Source organism: Hydractinia symbiolongicarpus, chromosome 3, assembly GCF_029227915.1.
Source record: "Hydractinia symbiolongicarpus strain clone_291-10 chromosome 3, HSymV2.1, whole genome shotgun sequence".
Classification (NCBI taxonomy): domain Eukaryota; kingdom Metazoa; phylum Cnidaria; class Hydrozoa; order Anthoathecata; family Hydractiniidae; genus Hydractinia; species Hydractinia symbiolongicarpus.
Genome location: NC_079877.1, coordinates 18,672,092 through 18,691,461, shown reverse-complemented (window position 1 = coordinate 18,691,461; position 19,370 = coordinate 18,672,092). Strand labels below are relative to the sequence as shown.

Here is a 19,370-nt window from a genome sequence, read left to right as displayed (position 1 = left end):
TTAAACCAAGTGCATGGTAAGACCATGGTAAGACAACCTTACAACCTTTTCCTTGAAGAGCTGTTGGACTGAGGGGATGGACTGCACAGGTCTTCTCTTTGGAGAGTGACGACTCCACTTCTTACCCTAGTCACACAAGATTGTACAGAGTAGGACAGATAAAAAGTTATGGATGAAAGAAATGTCTAATTCCTGCTGAAGACTGTTTGCAGACCTCTTTTGAGGTGACTCAGCTAGAGATTTTGGGTACCTTTGTTCAGGAATATGAGTCGAAACCCTTGTACCCTTTACAGAAGTCCTTTCCTACTCTCTCTGTTTGTTTGTTCAATTTTTGTGTCAATTATCTCCTTGGAAAAAGAAAGAATTGTGTTCTTTTATATGAGCATATTCTTTAGAGGAGCAAAACCTCTAGACTATAAATTTTAAGACTTAACTGGTCGAGTTTATCATTGTGCGTGCACTTTGTAACTTTCATTCTTCTAGTTAGGGAGGTGTCTTCAGTCAAAAGAGGAATATACATAAAGTATTCTAATGTTGATCGATATAAAAAATTAAGGAATTCGCGGCAACTGTTTAAAAATTTTCCAAAAAATTAACTACACTTAATAAAAGTACCGTTAGATCTTTTCGTCAAAAGTACAATGATAAATCCGGCATAGAAACAGGGGCTGTATTAGAAGTTATAACAAAGGATAAAAGATAGAGACCATTAATGATGTTCTCGATAAAAAAGTTTAAGATTATCTTAAGGTAAATTAAAACTTAGGTAGCAAGGTATTTTGTACCTTAAAAACTTTCTAATATTTCATCAAAATAATTTTTTTTTGTGTGTTTGGTGCTTTTTTTAATATATATACTCAAACACAAAATTACAAAACTAAAAAAGGACAAAACTAAAAAAGGACGAATACAAAACTCTTCATACCCCACTATAGAAAAACCTATCTGTGAGGTACTGCACATAAATTAGACAATAAAACTGTGAGAAAATTAAAAGAAAATACTGGTGACAAGGTTGAGGGGGTTATTTATAATAATGGAACATCAAATCTTTCAGATGACTTTAGAAAAACTGTAGTGGTTTTTAGTATAAAACAATTTTGTTCTGTATTATAAATATCATTGCCATAGAGAAGTAAATTGACTAGTGTATCATCCGAGAGGTCTGATATTGGACCTATGCTATTTTTAATATTGTCAATGAGTGTTTTTCTTATATGCGTGTAAAAAGACCAGCGCAAGAGATAGTGATTATTAGACTCGATTTCAAGACCACAACTGCAAACAGGATTTAGGGTATCGCGAAAATTATGTCTGAATTTATGCTCTCTAAGGTGACCAAAGTTTACGCGCAATCGGGTTAATAGTGTTGTCCACGAGGATCGTGGATTTTATACACAGGACGCATTTTTGGCCTAATAAAATTAAGAAGACCTGTTTTAAGTTTCGAGATTAATAGTAAATTTTTCAAATCGGGCCCAAGTTTATTCCACTCATTTACTGTGTACGGCAAAAAAGAATTAAAATATTCAGTATTGGTTTTGAAATTCCTAAATAAATTACTTCCAGCCTGGTCATAAGAACTTTGCTTCAAGGGAAGCAATGAACCTACATAGCTAGGTGAGGTACCTGATACAATATTGAAAAAGAAAACAAGTCTGCGATACCAACGCCTGTCGCTAAGGCTCTCAAGACCAAGTTCTTTATAGATTTGGTGCTGAAGGAACTACCTAGCTGTAAATGTAAAAAATTATTTTGAAACGATCACCAATTCCGTTCCAGACTCAAAGATCCCGTGTTGGCGTTTTTTTAAAAGCTGTAGCTGTTGCAACAGCCCGGGCTTTGATTAAACGTCAACCTAAATCATTTAAACTTCGAAGATTTATTATGGTCGAAAAGTCTTTTCAAGCGTATGGATAATAGAAGGCGATTATGGACAACGGGAAAAGTATCGGTACCGGGAGCCCTGGAATTAAAGAATCGTACTTGTACTTTGTTGTTAACAAGATCGGAAACAACAAAATTTTAAATTTGTTCCTGGTTGTAACAAGACTTTGGCAAGGAAAAGAAGCAAGACCGTTTCTATCGCCGGATCCACTTATAAGATAATGATTACAGCAACCTTCAAGCGGTGACTTTCTCCTGATCCAACTCTTATATGGGGGCAAAACATCAAAAAGTAATCCCATGGTGACTTTTCCACCCCAATTTTCTTGTCAGTGCTAACCTAAAGCGTTACAGTAACACAAAAGAATCTTTAGAAATCCTGGACAAAATCATCATCCCTGATGTGAAAAAAGAGCGCCGCCTTGATCTTCCAATTTTTCACCCTGCCCTATTAGTTATAGATTTCTTTAAAGGACAGATGACTGACGCAGTGAAAGAAGTTTTTAAAAAAATAACACTTCTTGAAAAGATCCCGGCAAATATAACATACTTGTTCCAACATCTCGACGTTCAAAGGTGAAAGTCGAGAGGTTGTTAAGAATGTATGTTAAGAAAATTATAAAAAAAAAAAATACTTATGGTGATGCTGATCAAATTAATCAAGACCTTGGGGAAGGAGGAATCTGGAAAGCATCGAAGTTAGTTTGAAACTATCCATAGTAAAACAATTGCACGCTAAATGGATTATGGAAGTTCACGACCGCATGAAATCAGCCGCTGGAATGTTACAGGTATCATTGGCGCTGCCAAAAAAGGGTGAGAAGGATGGCGATCCTTTTCACGATATTGATCCCTTAGACGGTCATGAAAGCGACGCTTAAAATTCTTTTCTTGATCTCAAAAGTAAATCAGATTACAAACATGACGATGGAAATATATTTTGTATTTTAGAAGATATATAAGCTAATGTACCTACAATTTACATACAATTGTTATTGTTATTGTTATTGTTATTGTTATTGTTATTATTGTTATTGTTATTGTTATTGTTATTGTTATTGTTATTGTTATTGTTATTGTTATTGTTATTATTATTATTATTATTATTATTATTATTATTATTATTATTATTATTATTATTATTATTATTATTATTATTATTATTTCGCTTGGATAACGCAGACATTGCTTGGATAATGACGACATTGCTTGGATAACGAAGACTGCTAAATATTAGTTGGATAATGAAGACATAACATTGCGTTTGGGCATTATTATGAATCTAATCGGATATTTCTGTCTCTTTTGTTATTTTTATAAAAACAATAGAGAAAAATTTAGCTTAAGCTATGTTAGTAACGTCTTCATTCTGACTTTTTGTCATATTTACCGCTGTTTTAGCTTTACACGCCGCTTTTTTTTTAACTTTAACGTCAGGAACAGGAACAAAATTCTGTTTCGACTAGAATTCTAATATATTTAAAGTAAACTATTCACTAACACATCCATAAAACTATTTAAGTAAAAGAGGTCTGGGAAAATTGTGAAAACCTTATGTAGCTCTCGTGATAAGGGTAGAATACAGTCATTTATGTTGACAAAAAAAGCCTATTAAATAAAAAAGCGAACCCACGAAACCATTTTAACTGACTATATTTTTTAAATGAAGATATAAACAAAAGTTGCTGTAGTTACGGTTTACTCTTTTCACTTCTGTTGTCTTAAATAACATTTTCTCATAATAGCTTTTGACCAATTCCCCGAAGGCTTTATCCCACGCCTTATCTGTCTTGTGGCAGTTGAGTTTCATAAAATGAACAGTACAAAAACAACAACTAAGGTTTTTTTGTGTTTTGTAAAACTTCACCATCTACATAAAGAACTTCTAAAAGAAAATCTGATATCAGATAATAAAAACCAAAGTTATACACACGTGCCTATTCTACAGACGACATGTGAAAACGCAAAAAATTTTATAAGTTTGCATATCGCTAAATAAAAATGTTGTTTCTTTAACTACGCATTACAAAATAATGTTAAATTCATGCATTATGTAGGCTAGTGTCACTAGCGACAAGTAAATCAGCTGCAGAAAACCACTTGCTCCAATCGCCCTTTTTGGTCTTCCAAGTTTTCCTAAATTTATTCTGAAGATGAAGGACAAGGAACTTCGCTTTATTTACACCCAGCTCATTTGTTTCTTTAAAATAATTCATGCCACGAAATTGTCGCAATACTTGTTTTGAGCCCAAAACCATATCTTTACAGCATGCTGTGAGAAACAAATAATATCTTCGACCATATTTTTTACCCATAATGACATCGCCTTCCTGAAATTTATCGTCGTTTACAACTATATCGTCGTCATCATCATCATACGAATCATCAGGCTAAATTACAAAAGAAATGAAAGAAGTAATTAAAAATTCACGATTTTATTTTTTCCAGTGGATCTGAACAATATACCTCGGTACTCATCTTATGCACGGAAAGATCAGAATCAGTATCATCTGCACAGAATAAATCCTAAACAAATCAAAATAACAACATACGCGCTACATTTTTGTTATCTGTGTCTGGTCCCATTGAAAAAGCCATACTCTCCTGAAAGGCATTGAGCAAATCGTCAGAGTTTTCATAAAAGATCAAAAAATAATCTTCTTCCTTAATTTTCCACTTATCACGCTCATTTTGTGATAACCGAATAGCATTAGGTGGAAGGTAGCTCTGATCGATTGTCCTTAATGGCTTTACTTTCTCAGGGGCCGATCTGCGCACAAATTCCTCTCTCTCTCCTTCTCTTGTGTCTTCGTTGACCCTTTTCTTGGTTTCCTGAATGATCAGCTTCTACCATCGAAGATTTGAAGCCAACTTTGCAACATGCTGCCCGTGATTCGCTCAAAATGCGTTTTCGCTCTTCTTTACTTAAGTTTTGATGTCTTTTGTGATGTTCTAGGTGATGATCGAAACGCAAAAACCACTCTGAGCACTCATCACAACGTAAAGGTAAAGGTGCCTTATGTTTATCCGATCTGCACCAAAGAAAAAAAACTCGAAGTTCGCTTTGCTTTAATTTGGCATCGGTTATGCTAGACTTGTGCTTCATGATTAAATGTCTACTAAGCTTGTCCTTTATAAATATTTTACAATCAGGACATTTGTACACATAATTTCTCCGCTCGCCACAACTGACTTCCTCCACCACGTCGATACCACCCAAAAATTCCTTCATTAAATCTTTAACCTTTTTTTCCTTTTTCTCAACACTTCTTTGCAGTCTCAATTTAGTAACAGACGATTTTTAAAATTTTCTTATGTTTTTCTTTGTTTTTTTACTACCGAAAATTCTCTTTCTGCTGCCATTTCAGCCTTTCGCATCATCCCTTCATTTTTAAACGAAGCCTGTAGGGAAAATTGCAATACGATCTCAAAAACTTGACAATGATTTTAAACCCTATTTGCTATGAGTAACTTAAGTGAATTAGGTCAGGAAAATCGTAAACTTCAATCAACTTTAATTTAGAAAACTTTTTATAATCTGGCTAATCGAATTCTTAACAAAATGTCTTTCCTTAAGAAAGGGTTAACGCAAAAAACACTTCTTACATTCTCGTCAAAGGTGTTTCCTGCATTATACCAGTCCAAGTCTTCTTCATCAGACGATTCTTCATCTGGTACACAGTCCTTTTCCGGTACATATCGTCGCTTTTGAGCACGGGCGTAATTCCATGCATCTCTTGCCGAAACATATCCCCTTTTTAAGCGCTTCCAGATAAAAAAAGCAATTTTGGCGTCGTTGTACAACATGGACAGTAAATTTTGTTCAACATTTACCTATGGACAAAACACTTTTTTAACTTTTAACTTATTCAATGCTTGGCCGTCAACCTTATTTGCATCGTCATCACTTTCAGATTCTACAACATTGTCACTCAAGTCAGATTGCTGTAAGTAAATTTGTATTGATACATATAAAAAGAATCAACATAAAAATGTAACTTTGGATCAAATTTTCTTAACAGTTTAAAAGGCAGCTGAAAAAGTCGCAAATTAAAAACATCAAGACCAAAAGCGATGATAAAAAAATAAAATAAAAATAAAAAAAATATGCATACTTCAATGTCAATAGAATTTTCTTTTGCAACCATCGTGTCTTTTCGCCGCAACTTCATGTTCCTGTTTAGGCGGCTATAATTGCAAAGCATGAAAATTATAGTCCGGAGTTTATAAGTATTAAGCTACCAAGTCTAAATCAGCCCCACCTTACAGTTTTAATGGAGGAAGTACTGAATAGAGAAATAAGGCTACCTTAAAGATAATAAATGGAAAATTAGAACCTACCCATTGTTTGAAAAATCCAGGCTCAGTAATATCTAAAATGTTTTTTACATATTTAAGCTTTGAATAAAACTGTTTTATAATAGGGACCAAAACGTATCAAAAAATATTGGAGGTATACATTACATACCCTCGTAATAATCGGGTTTGTTCGCATGTAACATGTCTAAAATACTGCAACAGTTTTTCTCCGAATGAGTAGGCTCTTTCTCCCAAACAGGATCCTTTTCTATCTCAAGTGAACATAACTTGCTTAAATTCCTCAATCGTACGAAACGTGACCCTGTTTAAATCGAAATAAAAGTAAAAAGAATCTTGTAAATTTTAAATTAAATAAATCTTCACCTTTCTCTATATTTGTAATTGCATCCATGTAGACAAGATAAGTTTTGAAAAATCTGTTTGGGAAAGACCATATAGTAAGCATAACTTTTCTCCTAAAATATCACTTACATTCCTGTGGAAAGGGTTCCTCTAGTTTGGAAAATTTCATTATAAGAGATTTATCTTTTAAACAACCATAACCGTCTTCTTCTTTGATGAAAAATATATTATTGATTAATATAATGTCACCAATAAAAATTTCGGCCAAGATTCTTTGGCCCATGACATCGATTTTAACTACTTCATCACTAGTTTGATCACGAAGCTTTATCATCCCCAAGCCCTGGCACTCTTCTTGAAAAGATTCTGTTTCTGAATGAAATTCTTCTGTAGTTATCTTGTCTACCACTACACCCAAAATGTTACATTTTGCATATCGTCTTTTAAAAGCCTTCTTTAAAGGTGGGACGTTTTCCTTTCTTAACATTGACACCCTGTAAGATATAATACATGTGAAAACACATAATATAATCTCTAACGTTTTTGACCATTCACATAAAATAATCAAAAAATAAATATTATGAATTAAATTTCTTTAATATATAGACCATCACTTACGTCAATTTCTTTTTCCTCGTTGGCTCCAGAGTCTTCATTTTGCGTTTGGCTTCTAGATCTATCCCCTTTGTTGTATTTACTCCCATTTAATTCTTCTGCTGTCACCTCTATACTTTCTTGTGATCTATCCAGATTTTCCTTTTCATCTCGCGATTCCATTTTGTTTGTCTATAACAGTAGAATTAATAAAAAAATGTATAACTATCCGCACTAAATTAAAAATAATCTAAAACAATTTTGAGACAATGAAAAGTTGTTTACCAAAGAATCTTTGACGCTTTTTGCAACTATTTAAAACCATTTCTTTAAATGTAGTTGCACTATCGTCTTAAACATAAGATACATATTAGATCGTAATGTGGCATCAAGCGTTATGTCAGCAGTTTGAAAAGAAAGAAAATAACAATATATTAAATATAGCATATTAGTACACACCAATTTCCTCTAAATCCCTTTTCCTAAAAAAAAAGAAGAATAAAAATAAAAATAGCAAAAAGGAAAACATACTTTTAAAACCCATACAATAAATAATATATGCTTACTCTAATTTTTCCAAATATGCAAGTAATATCTGGAATGCCTAAATGTAACTTCCATTTATTATGTAATTTACGTTTTGTAAACACATTGATAATCTATTTAAGGTAATTGAAAAATAAACTTACTTCTGAGCGAGTTATCTTTTTGACTTTGGCATACATTAATATAACTGCTTCCTTTATTAAAACCTTTGTTACATAATCAATATGCTAAAAAAGGATTATCTCATGTAACAAGTATAGTTTGCTACTTGGACATATTTGAAATCCATTCATAGTCAAACAATTAATAACTACAAAAAATGAACCTTGTTTCTCAAGCAAGAAGTCACAATGTTACATTCTTACCGTTGTATAAGTTGAACTCATGATCTTGATAATGCTTCCTATTCTTTTTTGACTTACTAAAACTTCAAAAGTTGCAACTCCCAAACTCTCTAGCATTAAAAACATGTTGGATTTGGGCGCAAATGATATTGGATACTGCTACAGTACTGTCAAAGTTTTTTGTCCATTATACATTTAATACTTGGCTTGGCCATTAAAAGTCAATCAACACTTTTAAATATTCTGAAATTTCAATGAAAATAAGACACTTGCATAATAAGCTGCATACTATTTAAGTATGAGTTTGAAAAATATTTAGTGTCTTTTATACACAGTTTGACTGTAGTCCAAACTTAAGTCTAAAGTCAAAATTATATTTACTTCTGTTGTTGCCACCTTTCTTGTACTGTTCGTGCAGTTCTGAGTATATCTAAAATTTACACAGACATACAATTAAACATTACCTCATCCAAAGGTCAGTTAATTTTGCAACTGTGGTCAAGATTTGAAAAAGCTGAATGTCAACACTATTTTTGGAAATTGATCTGTACATTTCGCAAATATAATAAGATCTTGGTTAGAAAATTGTTAATTTAGAATTACAAAACAGTAGAAATCAATTTCTGATTTATATAGCTACATTTCAAGCATCTATGAAAATGTTAGAATTTCTGGACTGTTTTTGAACTGACCCTTCCCTTACAAATTTTTTGAAACTTTTAAAGTATACACATTGATAAAAAGATTTTATATATAAGTGTTATAGAACTGCCAAAAAACGTTTTCTATATATAACTGTCCATTAAAAATTCCATTTAGTTCATTTCCTTTTACAACATCCTTAATATCCTCATAAGACACCTTGCATAAATCTAAAAATAAACAGTAATATAAAAAACACTAAAACAGAACACGTGCACATATTATTATGTCTCTTTATTTTCCAAGAACATAACGCAGGTATATATTGTAATTGTTAGCCGTAAAGAAAAAATCACAATGAGAGGATATGTGAGCTCTTTGGATGTTTTGTAAAATCATAATTAGTTTTAACTTGAACATTTTTGCAAATATTTGCTGTAAATAAACAAGAAGTTTTGCTTTTAAAAATGAAACTTTTAATAGTAGGGTTGTAGATTTAAAGGCGCGTAATCACCCTGTAGGCAACTTTTTTTGAGGCACCTATTTTATTGTAAAAATTGAAAGATATATATGAGAAAACGTTACCCAGAAAACTTTATTAAAAACTGAGAACCAGAACATGTTCAAATGTTTCATGGAAATAACAAACTCACCCCAATTTCTCTTCGCCTACAGAACCGCCATTGCATTTTATTGCACGAATCATGCGATAATAAACGCACAGCAAAATCAACCACATGGTTCCTGGATTCATGCCATTACAGAAAAAATAATGAATGAGGGAGAGCATCCGTGGCTGTGTGGCTTAAATTTTTAAAATTTCCCCTTTTATGCTCTAAATTTAATTATCTCCATAATGCTTTAACTATCTTTAACTATCACAATGTGCCTTCTCCCCCGTTGGGTTTTTTTGCTCATAATTGCAATTCTCAGTCATGCTAATAAAGAAAGACAGAGCGTGATAAACATTAATTATCATAACTATTAACCATGAGACAATGTTGTGATTTCTTCTTTCTGTTTCGTTTTGTCTCTGGGCGATAAAAACAATGGCGAATAGAATAAAGAGAAAATTTTATTTTTTTATTCTGTGTCTTTCCAATAGAAACTCCTGGGATAAAATTTCTTTCCATTTTTTGATGCCATGGTTTACAAAGAAAAAGCAAGCCAAAAATAAGGCGTGAACGAAGCCTACCATAATGGCGATATTATCGAACTCCATCTCAGTGCTCATTCAAAGTTAAGGCCGTTTGTTTAAAAGGGTGATTACGCGCCTTTAAATTACATATATATAGGTTGTCTAGTTGTGTAAGAAACCATTTACTACTAATCTAAAGTACATATATTTTGCAATTTTTTTGGATTGGATTATGTGTCTTGTGATGCATTTACATAATATGACTAACCTGCCTCAACATCTCCAAAATCTATGTCCATTGTATTGTGTTTACAGCTACTCAAAGCAATATTTGACTATATATCTATTTTATAGCTATTAGACAAGCCACTTCAATACACATAAATGTGTAAATAAAAGAAAAAAAACATAAAAGGACTAGAAGATTTGATGTCACTGACAACATTATATACATTGTATTTTGGTAAACATATTTTTCTTATGGATTGCACTGTTTCTTGAAAAATAGCTGAAAAACAAAATAACTTATATATATGTACATCTTATAAGTAATTTGATACTGTCTTTGGTTTTACAGTTCAGTATATATATGTATACTGATCTGGGGGAACTTTAGAATACTTATATATACAAAAATTATAATTTATAATAAAAAATGCGAGCAGATACACAGATAAGGAATTATAACGAATAAGAATTTTCAAACATCACATAAAATCTGTAACACTTGTAAATAATAAGACATTTAAAGGGACTACAAAACGGCTGTTGGTTTTTAACTTTAGTGATTTACACGAGACTTGAGCAAATGGTGATGAAATAATTTTATGACCACTGAGATCAAAAACATCTGATATCCAACTAGCCATAAGTATAACATTAGGTATAAGGGGTTGAGTTTTTTGTATAATTTTTGATTCAAACCTTGTTAGGATTTCCAAAGTTTGTTTTGACCTCAAAAATATTTTAAAGTCATTGTTGCTTCGACTGGCTTTATATGCAATAAACTGTATGTTTATGTAAAAGTTTGAAGGTTAGCTAGCTCACAAAGAGTTTAAAGTTTCCTATTAGAAAACCTAACCTAGCCACAATCTTACTTTCATGTTTGTCTTTCAGTTTTAGTTAGCATTGAATTATAAACCAAACTGACAGAAAGGTTTCCTACATGTAGCTAGCTAGCTAGCTGATAAAAACTTGGTAAGACGAAAAAAACAAAGTTACTTCACTCAAAAGGAGTACATAGCTATGGCTACCTTGGTGGAAGAAGCATCTCTGGTGGGGATTTCAAAATTATTTACTCCAGTCGTAGGTACCCTAATCAGAGAATAAAGTTAAACCTGGCTAATATGAAACAAAACTTTCTGATTACCCTCTACATACAGATATATTGTTGTTCTTTTGCTTGTCCAAATCGGAACATCAAACTAGATGGGTATGGTTTAAGCACATCGGCGAAAGCCAACTCGGTGGCTCTAGCTACATAATATGATTGTATAATGCAGACTTTGGTAAAAAAAAATTGCAAAAAATCGGCATTTTCTGGTCCTATGAAGAAAATATTTTTCCGTATGTTTGTCAGATATACGTTTATTCTTCAGCCTGAATAACTTGACTTAAAACCAACAACAGTTGCCGGACTTTGTATTTAGATTTTGGACCCCATTATCGCTATCCTGCGATATACCACTTTGCCTTGCATTACAAAAAGTACACTGGACCTTCTGAAGATTTGGAAAATTTTCAAATTTTATATAGTGCACACGTTCAGACATTACTAATGTAAGATTCGGTGTAAAGCCAAAATCTTAGCTTGTAAAAGCTATTAATTTATAAAAAAAACATGTATTTTCTGTGCATGGATTATGCAGACACAATGCCTACTATTTTTGAAAAATGAGAAATGGGAGCCTAAAATTATGTTTATCATTTCAAAAAGTTATCAAAATGTTGTAGTATATTAGAACATCAGTCCAAAAGAAAGCTGTTGTAAAGAAACAAGTCCCAATATTTTAAGTCTGCATTATCCAATCACAGCACTATAATTATTATTATTATTATTATTATTATTATTATTATTATTATTATTATTATTATTATTATTATTATTATTATTTATATTATTATTATTTATATTATTATTATTTATATTATTATTATTATTATTATTATTATTATTATTATTATTATTATTATTATTATTTAATATTATTATTTAATATTATTATTTACATTATTATTATTATTATTATTATTATTATTGTCTAAATAATTGCATGCCGCGAAAATAAATTCCTGCTAAATTTTCTGTAACACTAAATCTGCGAGACTAAATTCCCTTTATTCACGCGAAATTCCAGAAAAGAAGTCCGCGAAAATAAGGTCCCGCGTGAAGAACAAAAGAAACAAAGACATTCGTTTTAGTCATCTACGTACTGATTCCAACACTCTTTTTGCCGTTTTTCTTATCACCTGTTTTAGCACATATTTTTTTTCAAAGCATACGATTCATCAATAATGATATTTTTATATAAATAGTTGGACTGTTTCAAAAAATGTAAGGCAGTCATAACTACTTCTGGCCGCACAGCTTGAAAACAGATATGACCACGATATGCAAGTTTTCGTTTTTAATTTTACTAGGACAATACTATTGCTACCAGCTCCACATGGAAAAGTATTACAAACAGATTCTGCTTCAACTGGAACATTACATATAGTACCTTTCAGCTTTGGTGCTTTTCCTTTTGCCATTATTAAATAATAAACGTTTCGCAATTATAATTTTCTCAAGGCGCCTTAACTCTGAAATATCTGGAGGAAATGAAAAAAGTTCTGATTTATTACAAACAGCTTTACAAGGAATCATCACCATCATTCTCGGCTTAACGTCCGTTTTCCATGCTAGCATGGGTTGGACGGGGTATATTAATGACCCTCTTCCAATCTGATCTAGACTGTGTTAGATCTAAACTCAACTTCCTCTCTATCAAGTCTGTCCTTATAACCTCCTGCCAAGTCTTTCTCGGTCTGCCTTTGGGCTCTGCCCCAGGAACTATCAAGTCTCTACACTTTCTTACCCAATTATCCTCCTCCATTCTTTCCAAGTGCCCCAGCCAATTCAATCTTCTTATCTGGATAACATCTTTAATTCTACGGAGACTTAGCCTGCTTCTTAGCTCATCTGAACTCTTTCTGTCTCTCAGACTGGCATTACACATCCACCTAACCATTCTCATATCATTCCTATCTAAACGGGAAAGATCTTCCTTCTTCACTGCCCATGTCTCACTACCGTACAACATAACACTTCTTTTACAGGCCTCATACAACCTACCTTTTACCTCAATTAACAGGACTCTGCTAGTCAACAAAGGAAGTAACTCTCTGAACTTTTTCCAAGCAGAACCTATCCTGCAAGTAACACTTCTTCCAACACCCCCTTCACTGCCCAACATATCACCTAAGTAACAGAAGTTCTCAACTATCTCTAACGAGCCACTGTTGTACATTATTAAAGCTGGAAATACTTTATTCTCTATAGTCTAACCTTTGCAACGCTTGCATACAAACTGAATGTCAGCTCTTAACCTTCCACTAATACTACTGCACTTCTTATGTACCCAATGCTTGCAAGTGTGACAAAAAAATGAGTTGCTACCAAACCCTTTCCTGCAAACTCCACAAGGCCACTTTCCAACTACAAGGTCACACTTGGCTGCAATGCTACTAATCATGACTTTAGACTTTGCTGTGTTTACCTTTAGCCCTTTCTCTTCTAGTCCTTTCTTCCACTTCTCAAACTTTTCAACTAATTCTTCCATCGACTCTGCTATGAAAACCAAATCATCTGCATACAATAACTCCCATGGACAACCTGTTCTGAACTCCATCGACAGCGCTTCTAAGACTAGAACAAACAACAAAGGACTAAGTACAGAACCCTGATGTACACCAACATTTACACTAAATTCATCACTAAGTGAATCGTTAATCCTGACACGACTTCTAGCATTGCTGTACATAGAATGTACCATCGTAACTACCCACTCATCCACACCTAATTTTCTCATAGCCCACTAAATAACTTTACGTGGCACTCTATCAAAAGCTTTCTCTAAATCTACAAAGGCAAAATAGAGATTCTTTCTCTTTCCTAAATACTTTTCCTAAAGCTGTCTGAGTAAAAATATTGCATCTGTAGTGCCACGCCCTGGATCAAAACCAAATGCATCTTATCTATATCAATCCTTTCTCTAAGTAACTTATCAATCACTCTTTCAATAACTTTCATTACTTGATCAACCAACTTCAAACCTCTATAGTTACCCCTTTCTAATGCATCACCCTTGCCCTTGAAACAATTCACTATTACAATCGACTGCCACTCACTCGGGATAGCACCATCCTTTATAATCTGGTTAGCAAGACTTGTAATAAGCTCAACTCCAATATATCCAGATGCTTTTACCATCTCTGCAACAATACCTGATAATCCTGCAGCCTTGCCAATCTTCAATTTCCTAATAGCCTCCACTACCCATTCTGTCTTGATCTGCAAAGCTGGCCCTTATACAACATCATCATCAGACAAATTATTCTCGTCCCAATCAAACTCAGTGTTAAGCATTCTCTAATAATGATTCTTCCAAGCTACCCTTTTCTCCTCCTCTGTGCTAGCCAAAACACCTTCATCATTACGTATACACTTCTCACCTACAATATCTTGATTAGTCTTCTTCATTTGCTTTGCTATCTTGAATACCTCATTGCGCTGGTCTTCCCTTCTTAACACATCTGCAAATCTGTTTCTCTCTGCTTCTGATTTTGCCTTATACACTGCTGTACGAGCACGACGCTTAGCTTCTAAGTAAATATTTTTACTACCACCTGACTTCCACTCTTTCCAAAGTTTCCTCTTTTCCTTTATACACTGGTCAACCTCATTATTCCACCACCAGGTCTGTCTATGTCTAGCTGGTCCTTTCGTCCACCCACAGGTAACATCACAAGCTTCTAGAAGACAATTCTTTAAAGTAGTCCAAGTACTTTCAACATTGTCACTATCACATTGACCATTGTGGGCTAACTGCTGAACTTTTGCACTAAATTGTCTTGCTACAATCTCTTCCTTCAGCTTCCAGACTTTACGACGGGGCCTGTACTTTCCCTTGGCTTCTTTAACACTCTTCAAGATAATTTCACAAACCAGCAACCTATGCTGGGAAACACACTCTTCCCCCGATATAACTTTCACGTCCTTCACCACTTTCTTGTCTGACTTTCTAACCAGGAAGTAATCTATCTGTGTCTTACAACCACCTGACTCATATGTCCGTTGCCATTCCAAACTCAAGCAATCTCTCCCCTTCCTTATTTTTGCTCCCAAATCCATAGCCTCCATGCACACCTCTTGCCTTCCCAACATGACCATTAAAGTCGCCGCACACCATGACAACTTCAGTGTCTCCAAACTTTGATGTGACTGCTATTAACTCATCATAAAACTTATCTACGGCCATTAATAAAGAGTTTTGGCATTGTTTTACAGCTGGATGCCCTTCCTAGCGCCAACCGTTCACAGACCGGACTGGGTGTTTTTTAAAGTGACACCATCACTATGTGGCATTTCATGGGACTTCCACAATCGCCCTTTTAAACTAAGGTATGGTGGAGGACGTTCAACTCCTCTCTTGTCTGAGACCCTTCACCCAAACCTCACTGCCAAATGCAATCATTGATCTCCTATACAGGCATCTGTTACAACAAACACAAACATAATATGGTACTTTTCTTACTTCAACTTAAATCTTTTTACTTTAACATCAATTGGAACCAAATTTTTGAACGCTTTAGCTGCATAAGCATTCATTACTTTTTTCTTATGCTCACACTTTGAAGAATTTTTAAAGTTATGATAGTTTTCAACCATTAGCCTTTTTTTAATTTATACTTCTCGGAACTTTTGAACTTTCATAATTATCAATCATTCGTTTCTTTTTCAAACCATATTTTTCATAACACTTAAAGTTTTCATAGTTTTCCATCGTTCGTTTTCTTTTTAATTCATATTTCTTAGAACTCTTCAACCGCTGGTAATTTTTACGAGCTATTTTCTTCTGTAACATATACATTTCATTTTTTATAGCAACCATATGATCACTCTGTAGCATTTTACAAAAGTCAACATCACAAGGTGTGGTCCTACCATCTTCTGATATGAGTTTGAATGTTAAACATTGCATGTCAAACCCAACGGATGGGAAACCATTTAAATAAGTTGCCTTAATATACTTCTCAATTGCTATCAGTGATCTAAATTCTAATGTCATTGATTGGCCATTCTCGATAACCTTCCCTTCATCACTGCGACTGTGAGAATCAATTAAAAGAAATGACATTTATTCCACATGATACTGAGTGTATAACCTTCAATAATCAATAGAATCCCATTAGCTTTGGTGCTTTAATTTGCATAAAATGTGTTAAATAATCTAACATTGTCTATGGCTATTATCTTTCCTTGACAATTTTCTAATTTAACAACTTGAAGTTTATTTTCAATACAAACGAATTTTGGTAGCTCCTCTAAAGACAAAAATGGATTAGTTTCAAGACTTATCAGATTATCAGATCTTATCACCTTCAATAAAAACATTATCTAAGTAGTCCATATAATGATGCGTCTAAACATAGACCATGCAATCGGATATGAAGCATGCAAACACACTGTTGTCCAGCTGTATCACCGAATCTGATATTTTACTGCTTGAACGACCCAATAACGGATTTCATTATCTTATATTCTTGTGGGGCAGGGTTTGTTTCTACATCATTACTCAATAGTAAAATCAGTTTTAAATATGACTGCATCGTGTATTTTGAACTGGGAGTGAAAATCGATTTAAAGGATTAGCTAACTATCTAGTGTCTCAAGCATGTAGCTAGCTTGTTTGTAAACAATTTATGATAAAAAATTATATTTCTTGTATATAGCTGGCTGATTTTTGAGTGTTCACGGTCAGAATCAACAATGACAGGAGACTATGGTCAGTAAGCCGGCCTGACAAGACTAGTAGTCAGACTCAATTTGACAAGACTTTGTGGTCAGTATCAATCTGACAATTTTTGGTTAGAATAAATCTGACAAAGCTAAACAGTCAAAATCAATCCGACAACACACCAAGCAGAATGTGATCACATTTACTACATCATGGACAACCAAAATGGAGAAGACTGGCTTACCTACGCACAATTAGCTTTAGCTATATGCGAGGCAAAAATAGACAGACAAGAACAAGCTTGTTAATACTTTAGAAAATACAAAAAGCGGAAAAAAGTGAGGAAATTTGATATACTTACCTTGCTCTTTTCTTTTCTTACTGATCGAGTCGAAGAAAGAAGTTTATGCGATCAGCACAGCCAGCGTGTTGTGGCCACTTCGGCCAAGAAATAATCAATAAAGCTACTGTTGTGTTCAGTGTCGAGAGTGTGCCCATGTATCAAACCGTGAAATTTGTAAAGAAAGAAGGAAGTTATGTTGACTATTTAAATTATATGCGAACTCTGCCGCAGATAATAAAAAATAAAAATACGTATAGTGATAAAAATAAGTACGAGAAGTTTGATTGTTACTACAAGACATTATCAACGTAAATTGTTACAATTATCTTACAAGTTTTTTTAAATATAATTTTCGTATAGTGATAAAAATAAGTACGAGAAGTTTGATTGTTACTACAAGACATTATCAACGTAAATTGTTACAATTATCTTACAAGTTTTTTTAAATATAATTTTCAACAACTACATAATACACAGAGGACGTATAAAACAATACTTAACAAAACATATAACACATAACGGCAAACCCGAAATATCCGTTAAAATAAAATAAAAAAGATGTCATCATCAATCAAACTTCTCGTACTTATTTTTATTGTGAAGTCATATGCCCGAATTAATATATTTAACGTATAGTGATGTCACAAACATTTAGATAGAGTCACACACTTGATCTTAATTAATTACAATTTTCGATTTAAATTTTTGAAATGATTGAAAAAGCTAACCCCTGCCTTCCCGTAGAATTACCCCTAATTTTGATTGCAGTTTGACCTAAAATTGAGTTTTCATTTGCCGACCGATCCTTATCGTTCTTGTCGTACCACGCCTGTGATGCTTTTCTTCCAATCACAATTTTTCTGTTTACATTGTCTTGCCTAGCCAAGAAAATAATAAAAATTAAGCCCATGGACTTTACTCCCTTATAAAACGTGTGGCGACAGTGAGGTTGCAAACGGCCAGCACTTTGTCAATAATCTGTTAAAAAAATGCAAAAGATTGAAAAAGGGTAAACGACCTCCATGTTTGACAACACATTTCAGGCATGGTCATACTCTTTTCTGTTGTCATAACGTTAGGGTTCATCATGTTAAATCCCCCAAACGTACCCCGTTTGTGTGACGAGTACGAACGGCTCCCATTTAAGCTAGCTAAAGCATAGGCGTTACGCCTTACTTTACCAGCAATCGTTTTCTTTTAAAATTATTAACTAACTGGCTACCAAGCTTCTTTTTCAATCCTAGCAACCCTTTCAACCATTTGCTGTATTAAGAAAGGTATAAGGTTGTAGTAGACTGTACGAGCTATTAAAAATCAACATCATCTTGGAGAAAATGACGAAGAGCAGCCATCACCTTCTTGTGCATTGTGAGTAAGTGTAATAAGTGGCGGAGTACATCCGTGGACATTTTTACCAATGTTTTCGCTGGAGGTAATAACATCAAATTCACCAGAAGACGAAAATTCGCATTTTATGTGGTACAAAACGAAGAAAAACGTGTAAACCAATGCAATTCTTTCGCAAACTGTTCAGTTTAATTACGTCATTAAATAATAGACGGACCAGTTTAATTATCCAATGAAATAATAAACGTCGAGTGTAATTACGCCATTGAGTAATAAACGATCTAGTGTAATTATTGAATAATAAACCAAACTAATGTTATTTTTTAATTTTAATTTTGTGCTAAAGCCATATTCTAGTCTTTGCAAAAAGTTGTCGTTATCCCTTGAAAATGCCTATACAATACACTCCAGTAAAATGTGCTTTAAAGATACAGTACGTTTTCTTTTAGATGGATGAAAATGGAATATTAATTTCGTCAGCGAACAGTAACATGTTTATGAAAGTCTCGCACCATATATCTGTACTTGATTCTTCGATTGTAGCAGAAAATACGATATTGAAAGAAAATATTGAAAAAGAACGCTTCAGAAGAAAAGTATAGTAAATATTAAATTTCAGTGTGTTTTTTCTATTTGTATAGTTGCACCTAACTGCAGGTAGACCTACAGGTGTGTTTTAGAATTGAGTTGGTGTTCAAAGTTTTAGAATATTGTTATAATCATTTTTGACAACCAAAATGCTTTAATAATTATTTTAGCATTGTGAAGAACATATTCATGAGCTTCAAGATAAAGTAAGTTTTGTTCGGTTTGTGAAGCTTATGAATATTCCCTAGATTCCGAAGGTTATGCCAAAACCTTTGTCATCG

General features: G+C 33.4%; 3 protein-coding genes across 11 annotated transcripts in view; 1 reads left to right on the top strand and 2 right to left on the bottom strand.

The window, feature by feature from the left end:
* The window catches only part of LOC130636096 (restin homolog), a 65,596-nt gene that overhangs the window by 25,723 nt on the left and 20,503 nt on the right, over positions 1–19,370 (top strand). For all 5 annotated transcript variants that reach the window (XM_057445704.1, XM_057445702.1, XM_057445703.1 and 2 more), the window contains 2 exons: positions 18,951–19,097; positions 19,260–19,295. In XM_057445704.1, the coding sequence (XP_057301687.1) occupies positions 18,951–19,097; positions 19,260–19,295 (183 nt within the window). The remainder of the gene's footprint in view (positions 1–18,950; positions 19,098–19,259; positions 19,296–19,370) is intronic.
* On the bottom strand, positions 3,441–7,290 carry LOC130636101 (uncharacterized). Of its 4 annotated transcripts, XM_057445713.1 has the most exons (7): positions 6,679–6,819; positions 6,356–6,508; positions 6,229–6,260; positions 6,003–6,075; positions 5,494–5,721; positions 4,354–4,413; positions 3,441–4,277 (listed from the first exon to the last, which is right to left on the bottom strand). In XM_057445713.1, the coding sequence occupies exons 2-7, from the start codon at positions 6,380–6,382 to the stop codon at positions 3,930–3,932; spliced, it is 768 nt and encodes a 255-aa protein (XP_057301696.1). In that variant the 5' UTR covers positions 6,383–6,508; positions 6,679–6,819; the 3' UTR covers positions 3,441–3,929. The 4 variants fall into 4 exon arrangements, with proteins under 4 accessions (XP_057301696.1, XP_057301695.1, XP_057301698.1 ...); XM_057445712.1 differs by having other exon boundaries at positions 6,356–6,820; XM_057445715.1 differs by lacking the exons at positions 6,229–6,260; positions 6,356–6,508 and having other exon boundaries at positions 6,679–6,809.
* LOC130636102 (uncharacterized) lies at positions 6,977–10,085 on the bottom strand. 2 transcript variants are annotated; one of them, XM_057445717.1, is made up of 8 exons: positions 9,329–10,085; positions 8,415–8,463; positions 8,055–8,143; positions 7,833–7,916; positions 7,710–7,747; positions 7,603–7,625; positions 7,429–7,494; positions 6,977–7,335 (listed from the first exon to the last, which is right to left on the bottom strand). In XM_057445717.1, exons 1-8 carry the CDS (start codon positions 9,362–9,364, stop codon positions 7,310–7,312), a joined length of 411 nt encoding a protein of 136 aa, XP_057301700.1. In that variant the 5' UTR covers positions 9,365–10,085; the 3' UTR covers positions 6,977–7,309. The 2 variants fall into 2 exon arrangements, with proteins under 2 accessions (XP_057301700.1, XP_057301699.1); XM_057445716.1 differs by having other exon boundaries at positions 6,977–7,494.

Excerpts from the sequence above, each read along its gene's own strand:
- LOC130636101 (XM_057445712.1), bottom strand. The coding sequence starts at position 6,382 with ATGCGAACAAACCCGATTATTACGAGG. Across the intron at positions 6,261-6,355 it reads CAAACCCGATTATTACGAGG|ATATTACTGAGCCTGGATTT; the intron begins GTATGTAATGTA and ends AAAACATTTTAG. Across the intron at positions 5,722-6,002 it reads AAAATTCTATTGACATTGAA|GTAAATGTTGAACAAAATTT; the intron begins GTATGCATATTT and ends TTTTGTCCATAG.
- LOC130636102 (XM_057445716.1), bottom strand. The coding sequence starts at position 9,364 with ATGCAATGGCGGTTCTGTAGGCGAAGAGAAATTGGG. Across the intron at positions 7,748-7,832 it reads AAAAGATAACTCGCTCAGAA|GCATTCCAGATATTACTTGC; the intron begins GTAAGTTTATTT and ends AGTTACATTTAG. Across the intron at positions 7,626-7,709 it reads GCATATTTGGAAAAATTAGA|GAAAAGGGATTTAGAGGAAA; the intron begins GTAAGCATATAT and ends CTTTTTTTTTAG.